The 15634-nt window shown below is 47.2% G+C and overlaps 1 protein-coding gene across 1 annotated transcript; it reads left to right on the forward strand.

Moving 5' to 3' along the window:
* Nucleotides 1-1625: 1625 nt before the first annotated feature.
* Nucleotides 1626-15630, forward strand: LOC128727643 (proton-coupled amino acid transporter-like protein pathetic). Its single transcript, XM_053821574.1, has 6 exons — nucleotides 1626-1736; nucleotides 7138-7255; nucleotides 7338-7408; nucleotides 12216-12308; nucleotides 12412-13224; nucleotides 13327-15630. The coding sequence occupies exons 2-6, from the start codon at nucleotides 7247-7249 to the stop codon at nucleotides 13733-13735; spliced, it is 1395 nt and encodes a 464-aa protein (XP_053677549.1). The 5' UTR covers nucleotides 1626-1736; nucleotides 7138-7246; the 3' UTR covers nucleotides 13736-15630.
* The last annotated feature ends 4 nt before the right edge of the window (nucleotides 15631-15634 follow it).

The following is a 15634-nucleotide window of genomic DNA, read 5'->3' on the forward strand; positions in this document are numbered from 1 at the left end:
AAGGGTAGAACGCGTTCTACTTCTACGGGCTGTAACCTTGTCTTTGCATTCCGTTTGCCGTGGTTTCTATTTAACGAACGCGCCATATGGCGCCTGACACGACGATCCCCCCCTGTGCTCCGGCCACAAACACAAACACGCCGAACCACCCTGTGTTTCTCGATCACGCGGATTCGCGATTCGACACAATATATCGGTCACGTCCTCCCGGTGGGGTTTCGCGCCAGAGCAACTTCACCGCATCCCGTATTGTCACCATGGCAACCGATCGTGATTTTCGTGAGAAACGTCATCTCGAATAGACAGTGGCGCCGCTCGGTGTGTAGAAAGGACACAATGCTGCTGCCAGTTCCTCCGGGCGGGAATTTGATCAGTTGAGCTGCTGTTTATTTTGCTCCCTGCTCTATCGCAAACAGCCCAACTCTGGACGTTTTCTTTCTTTTTTTTGCTCTCTCCCTCCACGGTTGGGGCAGTTCGATATACACGTTTGCTGCTTGTTTCTAATATTTTTCCCACCTCCCATACGGCGCGGTTCAAGCGTCTAAGCACGCGCGGCTATGCATATTATGCAAACAAAAAGGGGCCCCCCCTTTTCGAATCGATAGTTGGTTGGTGTTTAGCAATGCAAAGTGGAAGAAGTTGCATTCGTTTGCGGTCCGGATGTTGAGTTCTGCTCAGAAGCAAACAAAAAATTCACCACGACGATGACGCGTTCGGAAACTCATCGGCAAACTGCATGTTCCGTTTCGGGTTTTTTTATTGCTTGTTATCTTTGACTAATCATGACAAATTGCAGTTAATTTTTTGTTCGAAACAAATGACGACACACCGGCACCAATGGCTACGTAATTTCGATGACGTTGCACAAGCACCGAGACGGATTAGGGTGCACCGGTAAACCATGTTTTATAAACACATTCGTTTGAGCCGGTAGCAAGACGCACCCGTGTGATAAGCCAGCTCTCCCCCCCGATAAGACGTTGTATTTTATGCGATATTCACTGCGGGAGGGATGCGTGAGTGTGTTGGGATAACGAGCAGAAGATAACGACCACCGGATTCGGTACTATTCGTTTACCATCGTACTCCTGGAATGCAATGACCTAGAGCTTGTGGTATTACGTGTCGCCCACGAACGCCCACATAAGCAGTACTTTGTAGTATTCGCCTAAATTAGCTCGTACTAATTCGTATTGCATCATTCGAACGAGAACACCACGCGGCCAGCCGGTCAACTGAAGCGCCAAAAAACTACACCCAACTTGTGTGAGAGAGAGAGAGAGAGAGTGAGAGAGCACACTCTAATGGTAGAATCTAGGACCCTGTGAGAGAGATAGACCATCATCGGTTGGAAGGAGAGAGCGCCCATGCTTTTGCAGCTCGTTGACGCGTCAGCAAAACTACCACCCAGGGCTAGTAGAGGTGGGTTCGGGTTGTAGTAGAGAGCATAGAGAAGACACCTAGACCGCGCGCGAGTAAGCCGCGATTGGGCGAGTTAGTAAGTGGTACCGCGCGTTAGTAAGTGGTAGTAGTAACCCACTCCCGAGACGAACCGATCCCGAACGGGCCGAACTGGGTGACCGTCGACTTGGCATCAGTCAAGATTTCAGTTATCGTTTGACAGTTGCCGTTTGAAGAAGTCGTTAGAAGAGCGGGTCAGCAGCCTTGGGCACGCGTGAGCCAGCGCATTGATCGACACGAACGGAACTGATTCGCAGCAGGCGTCGTTTTCTGAGGTTTGCATAATTAAGGCTTCTAAAACTGTTCCACATTTCAGTTTGATTCATTTCACGGTGTTCCACACTGGTTGGGAAAACATTTTTGCATTCGTTTACATACCAAAGGGAGTTGCAGCAGGCCATTGCTCGCTGCAGTAGGCTGTGATTTCTGATCTGTTGTGTCTCTGTGTTAGGGAAAGTAAGCAGCACAAAAGGATACGAAAGTGAAGTTTTTGACAATCCAATCCTTACTGGTGCGAGCGTTTGTGCGAACATAAGTGTGCGTTTTGTGTCCATAACCAGGACCCGATGGAGTGAAATGGCGCAATTATAAACCTACAATATTCGCATCCTGCGCATGTGGCGGGGCATTATCATTCCCGTAATGGTTATTTAGCACACACACGCGTAGGGGCACACGGTTTTGTTTGCGCACGTCTGATTAAAACACATGCAGCCCTGTTAATGGTCCAATGGATGCGAGGAAATATAATATTGTTCAATACACACCACTGGGAACCGTCTCTCGCGGCGAGTTGTTCTGGTGTGTATTTTTTATTTACTTTTCTTTTTTTTTTACTTTACCGATCGGTTACCGCGTAGATTATGGCCACCGTGCGTTTCCAGCCTTACTACCGGGGGGAAAGGAAATACGTACTCAATTATTCAGCCGGCATCAGGTTACGTCAGTGTCACAGAACACTCGTCAAATGGGGCCTTATTTAGACGGCCTAATTCTACACTCTTAGCCCCCAGGCTTGGTTGGTTCAGGACGGAACACGCATATGAACACGGGGAGGAAAAGCCTTCTCCACGCTAATAGGGCGGCCCCTTTTTGGAGGACGTCCGTCCGCTGCCTGCCCATTGTGACGTTGTTCAAAAGGCGTATTACGCCGCCACCAGTTGGCGGTGCTTATCACACTGCTAGATCTAGAAGCGAGTTCCGGCATTTGAGCGTGATAATCAGTGCGGAAATAGATAACAGGATTCGTGCAAGTTCACACCGGGTTTGGGCTAGTTTTAGAGCGCGCGACATTGCGTAAATCCACCCGACCAGGGGGGTGTTAAATGTTGGAAAAAAAAACCCCACTCGACGGGCGAAACGGACGCGACAATTATGACACTCGCACGTCATCCGCTCGTGTGCGGTCTTTTTCATCATCCCTTAACGCTTACGGGAATGGCCTTGGCACACAAAAAAAGCAGCCTCCCGTGCCTTGGTTTATTTTTGTTCTTCCACGACGATCAGCATGCCCTAAAATGGGTCTGCTCGCAAAATTCCATCTGGAAACCATCTGTGGAAACGGGTCCTGTCGGCTTGCCGGGGTGCTGAAATGGTCCTTTCCCTTCTCTGTGTGTGTAGAACCAGTTTCTCAGAAATCGTTCCTTCGGTCTTCTGCCTGCCTGAGAGAGGATAGCGCTTTCGACACAATTTCCACATTGTCAGCAGGCCTAAAGGAGGCCTAAAGTGGCCGCTTAAGTTTCAAATTTCCCAGCCACTTCACGCCGTTGAGGTTGATAGCTTTTTTTTGCATCGCTAGGCAAAAAGAAAACGGGGTTTCTTTAAGGCACTCAATCGCAAATATCCACGGAAAGCCAGTCGATCCTGCGGACGAAGGGGGTTTATTCGGTGTACAATTATTTTATTTCCACCTCAAGCAAATGGGTGGCGATCGCGAATTCGAATCCAACCTCCCCCGGTGCTGAGGTACCTCGTGTGGTACGCTCGTGTTACGCGTGCATGTGTGGCGTTCTGAGAAAAAATGTGCAACCACACGTTGGCCCACGGTGGAGCCCACTCGAGACCTCGAGTTCTGGTGAAAACGCACCTCGTGGCGCCGAGTATTGCATCAGATTTAGAGCCATTTTGTGTTAAACCATGCCTGGAACGTTCTATAAAGGGCAGAACGCGTTGCAAAGCTGTTCGCAACTGGTTGGCTCATTATACGGAAGAGAAAATACAAAATAATCGCACTTATTATAGAGCGATCATTGGAATTGTAAGCGGTATTAAGTAGACGGCTTACTGGCCTCGAGTGTCCACCCTCCCTTTCTGTGCAGTAGCAACAGATGGGATTTTCCCGGCTCGTGGAGGAAGACACATTTATAGATTTTTTGGAATTTTGTTGGATCGATGAAAACCCGCGCGAGTCTATTTTTATATTACACCACACGGCAGGTATTGTATTGCTCGGTGGCTCAGTAACAAGCTTTTACGAATAATGTAAAAGCTTCTTTTCCACCCCCAAAACTTTAGTATTATTTTGCAATTCCATCGATCCGAGCAAATGATGTGGTGCCTTCATTCGACGATCTGTTTCACAGCTCGTGGCACATCAAAGGTTATTAAAACGATCGTGGAAAAAAAAACAAACGTTCCAACAACCTGTTGCTGCAGGGGTGAAAAAAAAACATTCATAAACCATGGCGGTCGGGGAGGGAAGAAAAATAATCAACAATTTGTCGCCACTTTCAAACGACCGCCTTCCAAAGTTCGTTAAAAACACAAAATAGCATCGGTTTACGGGGCTCGTGCGGGGACAACGTGATCCGCAAACCTGCTCGCGGCTAGAACACACCCGGAAGTAGGTGATAGGGTGAGAGAATAATATTTGCTAATCAAATCCACCAACCGTCGCATTAGCGGTGGTTTGGACTTTGCTGGTTAGCTTTCACAGCTGATAATGGTTGCCCGCCGTTAGGACATCATTTAAGCACCTCTTTGCATTGTTTTTCGGCCCAAAAATTCAGCAACTTTTGGAAGGAGAACCTCAGAAACAGACGGCCCTCCCACGCAGCAACTTGCCGCTACAGGTTGATGTTTCCAAGACGAAAAATCACTCACGTGGAAAGAAGATAACAAACTGAAAGTGTGTTTCAATATCAGGAGCAAAAAAAAGGCGCACTTTTGCTGTTGCTCCAATTTGACAAACAAAAAAGAAGAAGCTCCGGTTCTTGGCGGTTCGTCTCCTCGCTCTTGCGAAGGTGCACTCGATTTACAAAACGAAAAAAAAGACGTTTCGACGAGCCAATTGAATATTCACCGTGATGATGTTGGCCAAGATAAGATACGGCGCTATCAGGAGAAAAAAGAGTCACACCAACCCGTGCGCGAAACTGATTGACAACTGCAATCGTGGTACATTCCTGGAACTCTACGTTTTCACCCCGCCATTTAATTGGATTTCACGCCAATGGTAGGCCACATCCGCCCATAATAGCTGGACCATCGGCTGGACACGGTCCAATTCTCGTCCCCAGGGCGCCTTGTTCCTTTTTTTCTGTTGTCCTGCGATAATCACCTCGGTGTGTCCTAGTGGACGGCCTGATAAGGCAGCAAGTAAAAGAGAACCCCGATAGAGAGAGAGAGAGAGCTATAGGGGCAGCTGTAGCGAATGATAGTTGCTTCCCAAACACACCCGGCCTGCTTCGATGGATTTGTGCGGTTTGTTTATTATTTTGACGTTTGCACGAGGCTACGCGCGATTATCGATCGTAGAGTGAGAAAGCAAATGTTCAAACAAACAAAAAAACCTTTCAACTCCTTATCGCCGGCACGCGATCCTGAAACCGGATGACCTTCTCCTACTGAAATCAACACATTTGGGTGGTGGAAAAATTTTTCCCAAAAAAAAAACAAGGAACACTACCCGGTAGATCGATAGTTATCGATCGCCGGAAACGAACAAAAAAAAACACACTTTCTATGAATGAAAACGACAGCGTACCACGACGGTGTGAGCATGGGGGTTTTCGCTTTCATTCAACCTTGCGGGGCCTTCGGGAAAAGTTTTCAACTATGAGCGTTGTGATTCACTACTGTGCAGGGGTAAAAATAGCAAAACCACCATTTTCCCGGCGGGCGAGCAAAACAAAAGCGCTCCAAAACTGTCCCAACAAATACGTCCGTTCGTTTGCTGACGTCAATGACGATGGGGGAGGCAGGATGGGTTGGAAAATCATCAGTCAGAGTTACGAGTCAGTACGCAAAAAGAAAACCTCACCCCCGTCCAAAACTGGCGCTTTGCGAGCCATGATTGACGAATTTCGCTTATCTTTAGCACGGTCTCCTCCTTGGTGTGAGTGTTTTTTTTCTGTCGGAAGACTGCTGACTCCAAATCGGCATGACCGCACTTGAACTTGGTCCCGAAATACGGCCGCTTGTCGACGCAAAATGGCGTCTTCCGGTCGGAAAATCCCCGGGACAAGTGGTTTGGTGTGATTTTTTAAAAATAATCCTTCCCTCCCCCCAAAAAAAAAAGGCCTCCGGAATGTGTCACTTTGCGCCTGGTAAAGGTACTTAAAAAATGTCCTACACCTATCTACTAGCTCTGGTGAACGTGACTCGATCGTCCCAAAATCATGTACGGATCTATTTTGAACGGAGAAAAATAATATTCACGCCACCCAGAGACACGCATTGGGAGCGACATATTATTGTGTTCATTTTCCGCAGATGCTCAAATGCGCAAAGAAAAAGTGCATAAGTAAACACCTTCTGCGTGGAATCTTTCCCACAACTCTGCCGCGGGTTTGTCCTTCTTTATCGGCACCTAAACAAGCCCCCCCCCCCATTGGTGCCCCCGATAACGCAATCAATTTGCCGATTGTGTGTTGTAAGGGTGTTTAGGAAGGGGTTGCAATCACCATTCGTCGCCAGCGAAAGCGGGAGGGGTTAGATAAATCGATATGGCCGTGATTTCAACCGGGAATGGGGGTTAAAATAAATATTCATCACGCCGTCGATCGGGGACCGCAATCGACTGCCAGGAAACGGCCATGCAAGACCAACCGGCATTGGTCGGGAATACCCTCCGGAATGGGCTTTTCCCCTGCAGCAAGCTCGCTTTTGCTTCTTTCTTTTTTTGGGGGGGAATTAGACAACCAAAGGAAGCCTTCATTGGGTCGCCTTATGTTCTTCTCATCCCGTCGGAGCATCCAGCGAAGTACTCAAATTGGTCACTAATCAACCGCACTTATGGCGGCGAGATGGCATAATTTCGTTCAATTGAGATGCGCCCGTTCTATCGGGCCGGCCAATTATTGCTTACTTTCCCAATTACCCAACCCCAACTGGACTGGGAAAGCGCATCTCCACGAAAGCCCCCGTTTTTGCCTGCTGAGGGACCCTAAAGAGGGGTGAAAGGGCTGATCGGTTTTTGCTGTTAGGCTGATCGATTGATGTACGGCCGCCCCTCTTTTTGCTATCTATTTCGAGCCTAATAGATCGCGGGATTTGTCGACAATAGAGACACACACGCTGGTGTTCTGTACATCGGTTGACCTCGCCATTAATTAATTTCCACCCGGTCGGAGGGTTTACTTTTTCCACCATATGCCTGTTCGTTTGTCTAGGAATGCATGCTTTTTTAATTGCTTAAATTAAACGTGTTTTCTCGTTTCCTTTCTCACATTACAGAAGCCAATCCAGCACTCTACGAGAGGCGGATAAGCGAGTGGAAAAAAAAAACACCAAGACAATCCTGGGTTTTCACTAAACAACAGCAGCAAGCAACGGTGACGGTAAAATGGTGAACGTAAGTACCCACCATCGGTAGCTTTAATCATCCCCGATTAACGTACTTTACGCTTGCTCTTATCCTTTTTCCATCGATCCAGGAGTACACGGGACCACCGCCGCAGGAAATGGAAACATTCCTGCCACAGGATGGCAAGAACGGAGCGACGGTGTAAGTGTTTAGTGCATTTGGTTTCTGTTTGTTTTTAGCATTTTAAGTTCACTAGAGGAACCACCCGCGAATAGTGGCATTTATTGCCCTGATATTGCCTATCTAAAGTGGCTGATGTTGAGAGGCAGCTCGATGGCAAACATGAAAAACCCGCGCTCTCGCTGCTAGCAACAGAAATATGTGATAACACTCCAGGAATGGAAGCTTTCGTTATTTTGTAAAAGATCACACAACCAAAATCCCTCTTTAAAACGGTGCTGTGTTCATGTCACTGTTGGAGGCCATCCTCCAACCCCCAAAAAATAAAAGGATCCTCTTTGATTGTGGAATCGCAGATGGGCGTACGAGGATCTCGATCTGTTAATATTTTGCAATCATGCAACGGCAATATTTTAGGCGATACGACACGCGCGGCTCAGATCGTGTTTTTACGTGTTTTTTCATTCTTTCTTCGATGCGTGAAACACTTTCATTCAGGGGGGGCGACATAAATCAACGGAATTTATGTCGTGGCGGGCGTTTTTCTTTGCAAAAGCGGCGAGATTAATATTTTAAATCAAGCCCTTTTGGCCTTTTTAAAGATGATGCACAAGTGCAACGGGAAATGTTAAATTGTTGCAAACCCGTGACACCAGGCTGCGTTGGGAGGCTTCTTTTTCGTTGTTGCGTTTTTCTCGTTTATTGTTGCCGTAAGTAAAACTGTTTTCTAAAACCAGTGTGTCCCCTCCGTCGCTGTGCCCCGAAAAAGGACTAATGATAATTGATCGCAGACTGCGGCAGGCGTTTAAATCAACCACATTCCTTAGCGACTTTTGCGGGCGTACTCCCTTAAGGAAGTGGCGTTTTTTTTTCGTTATGTCGAATCCTTTTGGGCCGGCTTTTGCTGCATTTCAATTCGCTCCGGGAGGGCTCCGTCCGATTCCTCATAATTCTCCACGCGTGCACAGAGACATCACGATTGACCAACGAACCAAAAAGCCCCCCCGGTTTGGCCATCTTCGGGATGTAAAGTTTCACGCTGTGGGGTTTTTTTTTCGGTTAAGACTGCAACCGTGTACTGTACTCCTTTTTTTTTTTAAATCGCACTCCTGCGTGCATTCGACTCTCCAAGGACGTTGGAATGAAAAGGAATAGGTTTCGAATGAGGCGAAAAATGAAATCGGCTTACCCAGCAGCAACAGCAGCAGCATACCAGCGCGATCCATCCTTCTTTCTTTTGTTTTGCAGTCAGTCCTTTTGTGGTCCCCGAGGGAGCCCTTTTGCCCACTGGTGGCATTCGAGGGCTCGTGATATGGGATGTTTTTGACCCCCCCCCCAACATTGGGCTCTCCTTCGGTGGTGCAGGACATGGCAAATTGGCAATCATCGGCGCGCGAAAAGCCCTCTCCAACGGACTTTTGTGGCATGTTGAGCGTGTTTTCTCGTGCCCTTCTCGTGGTTTTCTTTTGCGGGAGTAATTTTCGTCGTGCCAGAATGCGCTGGGAAGGGAAAATTTGATAATGAACGAATCGATATTTCGATAACCGGATATCGGGTTCAGAGAAGTGTGGAAGGCATGAAACGAGTCAAGAAGGGTGTAAGAAGCGAACCAAACCCATCATCTTCGGGGTGTGGTACGAAGGCAACTGATTGGTGGAATAAATTAATTCGCAACCTGGAGTGGAGCCAGCATCTCGTTTGCTCCAACGTCCCTGCGAACTTTGTCCTTTGGGGCCTGGGAAAATGTGGTGAAACGAGATGGGAAATCGTCCTTCGAAATCGTTAAACGATCCCTCCGCCTGTTAGCTACGTGTGTTGCCAACACGTGGGTTTAACTTTGCATCTCAAGCTTATCAAAACCCAACTTGCTGCAGTTTATGAAGTCAAAAGGTCAGGCGAGTATCTCCAAGCTCGGTGATGCTGATGCTCTCTTTCGCTGATCGTTGGATTTTAATGAAGCGAAGAAAACGAACCCTTCAAAACCAACAAATCAACCTCAAAAGCCGTTAATGCTAGTTAACCGTTGACAAGCGCTGGTCTGCTAATTGCATAATTGACTTGGAAAACTGGTATTTAATTGCTTTAAATTTATTCAAACATTGCAATTGCATTAGATCTTGCATGCAATCAGTAACACGTACCTGTTGATTGCATTGTTTGCTATTAGCCGTTGGTTCTAAGTTTTTTTAAATTATTGGTGTCTAGTTCAAATGACTATTTTCATCGCGATCGACCAGCTCTCGATTGAGGGGTGCTATTTTGCAATGCGTTATAAAGCACATTGCGAAACAAACGCCAATCGAGCATACAACAATCGCATCCAAAAAAAAAGCCACCTTCTTCATGCAGAGGGGTGTGAATGTGTGCGAAAAACCTCGCCGCTACTTGGTGGCTGTTTTGCATACGCATAAAATGAAAATTGGGGCTTCTTCGTACATTACAGAGAAGAAAGAAAAAAAAACCCTTCTTGTCCAAAGGCCCTTCGGTTTTTGCTGCTGCTTTTCGGTCCGCGTAATGTGCCACCAGTTTATGTTGGCTTCGTTGGGCGTTTTCTTCGCGACGCTCGGTAAAGGCCCTTTGAAAGGGGTGGTAGCCTGGGGGGAAAACACAAGGCCCTCCACCCCCCCCAATCGGCACAGCACGGGTCCGATCGAGTCCGCGTGTTTCGGGTTCGCTTATGGAGGTGGTGTTTTTTTTTTTCAACGTCGACAACCAAACCCCCAATTCTCGAACCACGGCATCATTTCCCTCCAGAAAAAAAAAACAGCAAGAAGAAGAGCCAGGAGAGTGACAAGCGAGAGAGAGAGAGAGAGACAGAGGGACATACATGCATTGTCCGCAATTTCAAGCCAACCGATGGAAGGATGGGAGGGAGAGATGCAATTTTCAACTGCATCGTGGAAAAACGCACCAGACTTCGGGCGGGGAGATGTCCGTCCGTATGATGGTTAATAACAGCGTTCCCAACTGAGGTGAACCAGTGCATCTCCTCCCACCTCCCAACCCCCCCAATAATCGCCACGGGAAATATAACCCCCACAAAGGCGCGCGCTGTCAATCGCGCGCGCAGGGTTTTCACTTTTCCCTTGCGCGAAAGAAGGAGCCCCCCCAAAATTATTATCCCTGCTGCCATTTTGTGTACCACTTTTTTTTTCTTTTTGCTCCTTTTTTTTTGGTGCATCGTTCGCACGAGAAAAGCCACGGCAAGTGTTGTGCTTTCTGTGCATGTATGTTTGTTTTTTTTTTTGCAACCAGCCCAGCATGTGATGTGAAGAAGAAGCAGGAGGTAGCTTTGGGGATTTTTAATTTGTCCCGAACACGACCTGAAGATCGGTGTGCGCTTGTGGTGGATTTTTTTACTGATCAGTCAGCCACCGCTCGTTCAGGACACTCTCGGACTGGCCTGGGTCAGTACACTAACAGCCGCCCGCCAAGCAGGACGCCCAGCAGCCGCTCTCTTCTGGGGCTATGTGAAAAGCAAAGCTAGTGGCCGGAATTAGTTGTGGTTTTTTTGTTTGTTTCTGTTGTCGTTGTCGTTGAATGAGCCACTGCGTGATGTGCTAGTGCGGTTTTTACGTACGATTCTGAGACGTGCCTTTCGGTAGAGAAAACATTCGCCCCTTTTTCTTTTCGCGCAAGTGCGTGCCCTTTTTTGGTGAGGAAAAGAATTCAAAACAGCCCTACAACACACCAACGTGCCAGGAACACGCCCCGCAAAATGGCGTCCACAAACAACGGCTATAATAACAATAACAATGAGGAGAAAATGGACATGGATATAAGGTGAATGTTTTGTTGCCTGCTGGGGGAGGGAAAATGCTGGACGTAAGCCCCTGTAAACTGTTGCTGGTATGAGCGTGGAAATTTGGCTGATGCAACATGATGCCGCATCGAGGGCCATCGGACTAAATCGGTGGGCTTAGCTGGGGTCCCCTAAAGGTCCCAAGAAATGGGTGTTTTAAATGCAATTGCTAAAGAGGGGAAATCTCCAGAATACGTGAATGCGAATGGGAGATTCTTTGAGAGGGGTGAAATTAACCCCCTTCACAGTCCTTCAATTTTGAAAAAAAGGGTCAAAAAATTATCATCCATTTTTATTTGTGGTTTGGAAAAAACGTGTTCTAAAATTCATAAAATTTAAAGTTTTTAATGTTTTTTTGTAAAGATTTTATGCTAAAAAATGATAATTGGCCTAATGTTAAAAAAAAAGTTACTGCTTGATTGTTTTCAATTTCAATTTTATTTTTTTAATTGTAACATATTTGAAATTTCATCGTAGTTTTCTTTTGCCTGAAGCAAGGAATTTCATTCAAAGTCTTATAATAGTATTTTGTTTCCTTGCGTAGCTTTTTACAGCACTTGCTTCTGCACGAACAACAAACTTTGCACTCGCGTAACTTGAGTCAACAAGTTCATTTTTTCATATTTTAATGATGACCCGGCCGTACTGTTCTCAAAACTAAATTTCTAGCTCATCAATACATAATTCATTCATTCTTATTCTATAATTTCGCATAGTCCAAGGCTGGTGGGCATTACCTTCCCTTAAAAACATTGTAGTAATTCGTAAAAGTTTTACGATTTAAACATAAAAGTAAAAAATCCCCACACATATATTCATGGAGAATCTATGCATGCTCATATAAAGTGAAGAAATAAACAGCGTACAAGGCAAATGAGGAAGAGTAAAGTTTTATAAAAACTGCCCAAGATCTGGCAAATCAGTAGATGCACGCTCGGGAAAAAACTTTGAAGGGATTAAATTATTTGCCAACAGAATTGCTTCTGAAAGTACAACTTTTTTTTCTCTTTCGCCACCGCCATTTAGGTATAAATTCAAAACGGCCAAGTCAGACGTCGAAGCAAACGGAACAGCACCGTTCGATCCGTTCAAGGAGCGAAAGCTGGAACACCCAACAACGTGAGTTGATCATCCCATCGATCCTTTCCATCTATCGCAAACTGACACGAGCTTCTTCTTTTGCTTCTTTCGTCCTTTTTTCACCCCGCGGACCACATTCCAGCGATGGCGAAACGCTCACGCACTTACTGAAGGCGTCCCTGGGCACGGGCATCCTGGCCATGCCGGTCGCGTTCAGTTCCGCCGGTCTAGCAGGCGGCATCCTGGCCACCGTCCTAACCGCCTTCATCTGCACACACTGCGCGTACGTGTTGGTAAAGTGTGGCCACACGCTGTACCGCCGCACACACCGAACGGCGATGAGCTTTTCCGAGATCGCTGAGGTGGCGTTCGAGAACGGACCGGCCTGGGGCCGCCGGTGGGGCATGCCAACGTCCTACTGCATCCGGTACGGGCTGTTCGTGACGTACTTTGGCACGTGCGCCGTGTACACCGTCATCATCGCGACCAACTTCCAGCAGGTGATCGAGCATTACTACGGCAGCCCGTTGAATCTGCGCGTCCTGATTGCGCTGCTGCTGGTGCCGCTGATCCTGCTGTCGTGGGTACCGAACCTGAAGTACCTCGCACCGGTTTCGATGGTCGCGAACGTGTTCATGGGCGTTGGGTTGGGCATTACGTTTTACTATCTCGTCACGGATATGCCGGCGATCAGCGAGCGGCCACTGTTCCTGCCCGTCGTGAAGCTGCCGGCGTTCTTTGCGATCGTGATCTTCGCGATGGAAGCGATCGGTGTGGTGATGCCGCTCGAGAACCAGATGAAAACGCCCCAGAACTTTATCGGGATTTGTGGTGTGCTGAACCAGGGTATGGCCGGTGTGACGCTGATTTACATCCTGCTCGGGTTCCTTGGTTACGTCAAGTACGGTGATGCTGCTGCGGGAAGCATCACGCTCAATCTGCCCACGGAAGAGATGTGAGTTTTTTGGGGGGGTCGATTATTGAACGAGACATTTCTGGGGTTTTATCATGAGAGATCGGTAGCATGATCTAACACGTGATCTTCTCCCTATTTCAGCCCTGCTCAAGCCGTCAAGATCCTGATCGCGTTGGCCGTGTACTGCACGTTTGGTCTGCAATTCTACGTCTGTCTCGACATCGGTTGGGTTGCCATCAAGGACAAATTCACCAAGCGACCACGGTTGGTGGAGTACGTGATGCGCACCATCCTTGTGACTGCCGCCGTTCTGCTTGCCGTCGCCGTCCCAACCATTAGCCCGTTTATCGGTTTGATCGGTGCGTTCTGCTTCTCGATCCTTGGGCTGCTAATTCCGATCCTGATCGAGATGGTCACGTACTGGGATGAAGGTTTCGGTCCCGGCAACTGGATCGTGTGGAAGAACGTGATCGTGTTCCTGTTCGGTATCGTTGCGCTCGTGTTTGGCTCCAAGAACGCCATCATGGATATTTTGGCGCTGTACGCCTAGGTAGCACGTATCCTTGCGATACGCCAGGAGCCAGGACGGGTCTGTTTGTTTGGCTGACAGGCGATGGGGACGAAACGCTTTTTTTTCGTTTAAACTACACTACAATTTTGCTGCCTCCTTGTGTGTGCGCGTTTTGTCCTTTTCCTACTGTTTTGATTTGCTGTTTTGCGCTTCGTTTTTTTTGTGCACCAGCAGAAAAGCAAACACACGCTGCCTGATCCTGGGGGTCATTAAGAGCGGTTAACGAGCTGCTGTGGGGCTCGTTTTTTTGTTTTGGAGCTCGTTCAGCACGGGAAGTGGCGGGAAAAAAGAGGAAACACGTGGAGAGGGAGACTTTTCCGAAAGTGTGACGCCTGGACCACACACCATCCACACACAAGTGCCTCAACAATAGAGCAACAATTGATATTGGATAAAAGTAGCAAAAAAGGGGAGGAAAAAAAACACTCTTCCCCACACACATCCACGCATCTTTGCAAACAATGCGCAGCGGTTTATCTGCAATGCTTATTTTTCTGTTACTGTTGTGGGGACATTGTTGGTAGTATTTAGGAGTACCCGCGTGTGGGGGCGTACGTGTGTGTGTGTTTTTTTTTCGGTAAAATATTTTGTTTTCCTTTTGTTTGACGCGAACATGTGCGTCGATAACGAAAGCACGCATTTTTGGACACGTCGTTTTAGATTGCCGCCCAGCAGAGGACGCCTGTTCTCGAGGAAGAAGAGGAAGCATGTTACGCATTCGCAAAAAAAAAAGAAAACACAAAACCGAAAACCTTCCCGCGAAGCCCCAACCATGCGGACGGGCGGCTTAATGGGCTTGTTTGTCGAATGATTTCTGTTTTATTCTACCTTTTTTTTTCGTTGTCGTGTTATCAACCATTATGGGGCGTTTTTTTTTGTTCGTAGCGTAGACATTCATTTTCATTTTTTTTCCTTTGTTCATGGCCTTTATAAATTTCAAATTGAGTTCCGCGAGCGGCTGTGGATGCGGTTGCAGATAACAGAGTGTTGGAAGTAAACCGCAGCAGCAGCAACAACAAAAAATCACACAACTAACGACAGCAAATCGCGGTCGTCCCCCCGAAATGGCCTTATCAAATTTTGATCTCGGTGTCACTATTTACAGTTCGAGTTCTCTGCACGCCACGACGTTGTGGTAGCGATTCTTTTTATAAAAGAAACGCTTTAATAGGGAGGGCTTTGCGTAATTCGCCTAGCAATGTGGAGCTATTTCAATGCGATACCTACAACCACCACACAGACCTGTAGTAGCGTCAATTCAATTGGGGTACACTTTCGGCAAAACGCAAATATCATTATAATAAGAATGCTTTTCCCAACGCCTCCATTTTCCCTCCTGAAAACCGACCAAACCACGCTCAAAACACATCTGTATTTTCCTAGCGTTACACTTGATCGTTCCCTTTCGTACCTCATTTATTTACCTTTATTTTGTGTACTCAAATTCCTTACATTTGGCCCATGATGATAACCCGTATTATGCGGCGCGAGAGCGGTGCAGAGGGCGCAAAAGGATTTTTCCAGCCCTAGCAAAGCAAGTTGATGAGCGAGGAGTTTTGAGCTGCGAGCTATCGTGCCGGCTTTGCCGTGCGTTCACGTGGAACAGATTTCAGTATGGCAAGAAAAGACAAATTAGGCTACTTTACGGTACATTTTACGTGGTTCCGTTTCTCGCGCCGTCTAATCCTCTAGAAATAAGCGTATTGGAATATTAAGCATGAAGCTTTCGGTGCCTCCAAAGCAAGGGCATGTTAAGAGACTTACATTGATTGTAAACGCGCGTTAGACGATAATAGGGAAGCAAAAATAAAAACTGCATAACATTTAACTGAACAACAGGGCAGTATTTATCCTTCAAAGGGAGAGTGGTATTCTCTT

The sequence above is a fragment of the Anopheles nili genome, chromosome 3 (genome assembly GCF_943737925.1).
Source record: "Anopheles nili chromosome 3, idAnoNiliSN_F5_01, whole genome shotgun sequence".
NCBI lineage: Eukaryota > Metazoa > Arthropoda > Insecta > Diptera > Culicidae > Anopheles > Anopheles nili.

Bases quoted from the DNA above. Each gene is read 5' to 3' on its own strand.
- LOC128727643 (XM_053821574.1), top strand. The intron at 7,409-12,215 runs GTAAGTGTTTAG...ACCGCCATTTAG, and splicing joins GGCAAGAACGGAGCGACGGT to GTATAAATTCAAAACGGCCA. The intron at 12,309-12,411 runs GTGAGTTGATCA...ACCACATTCCAG, and splicing joins AAGCTGGAACACCCAACAAC to CGATGGCGAAACGCTCACGC.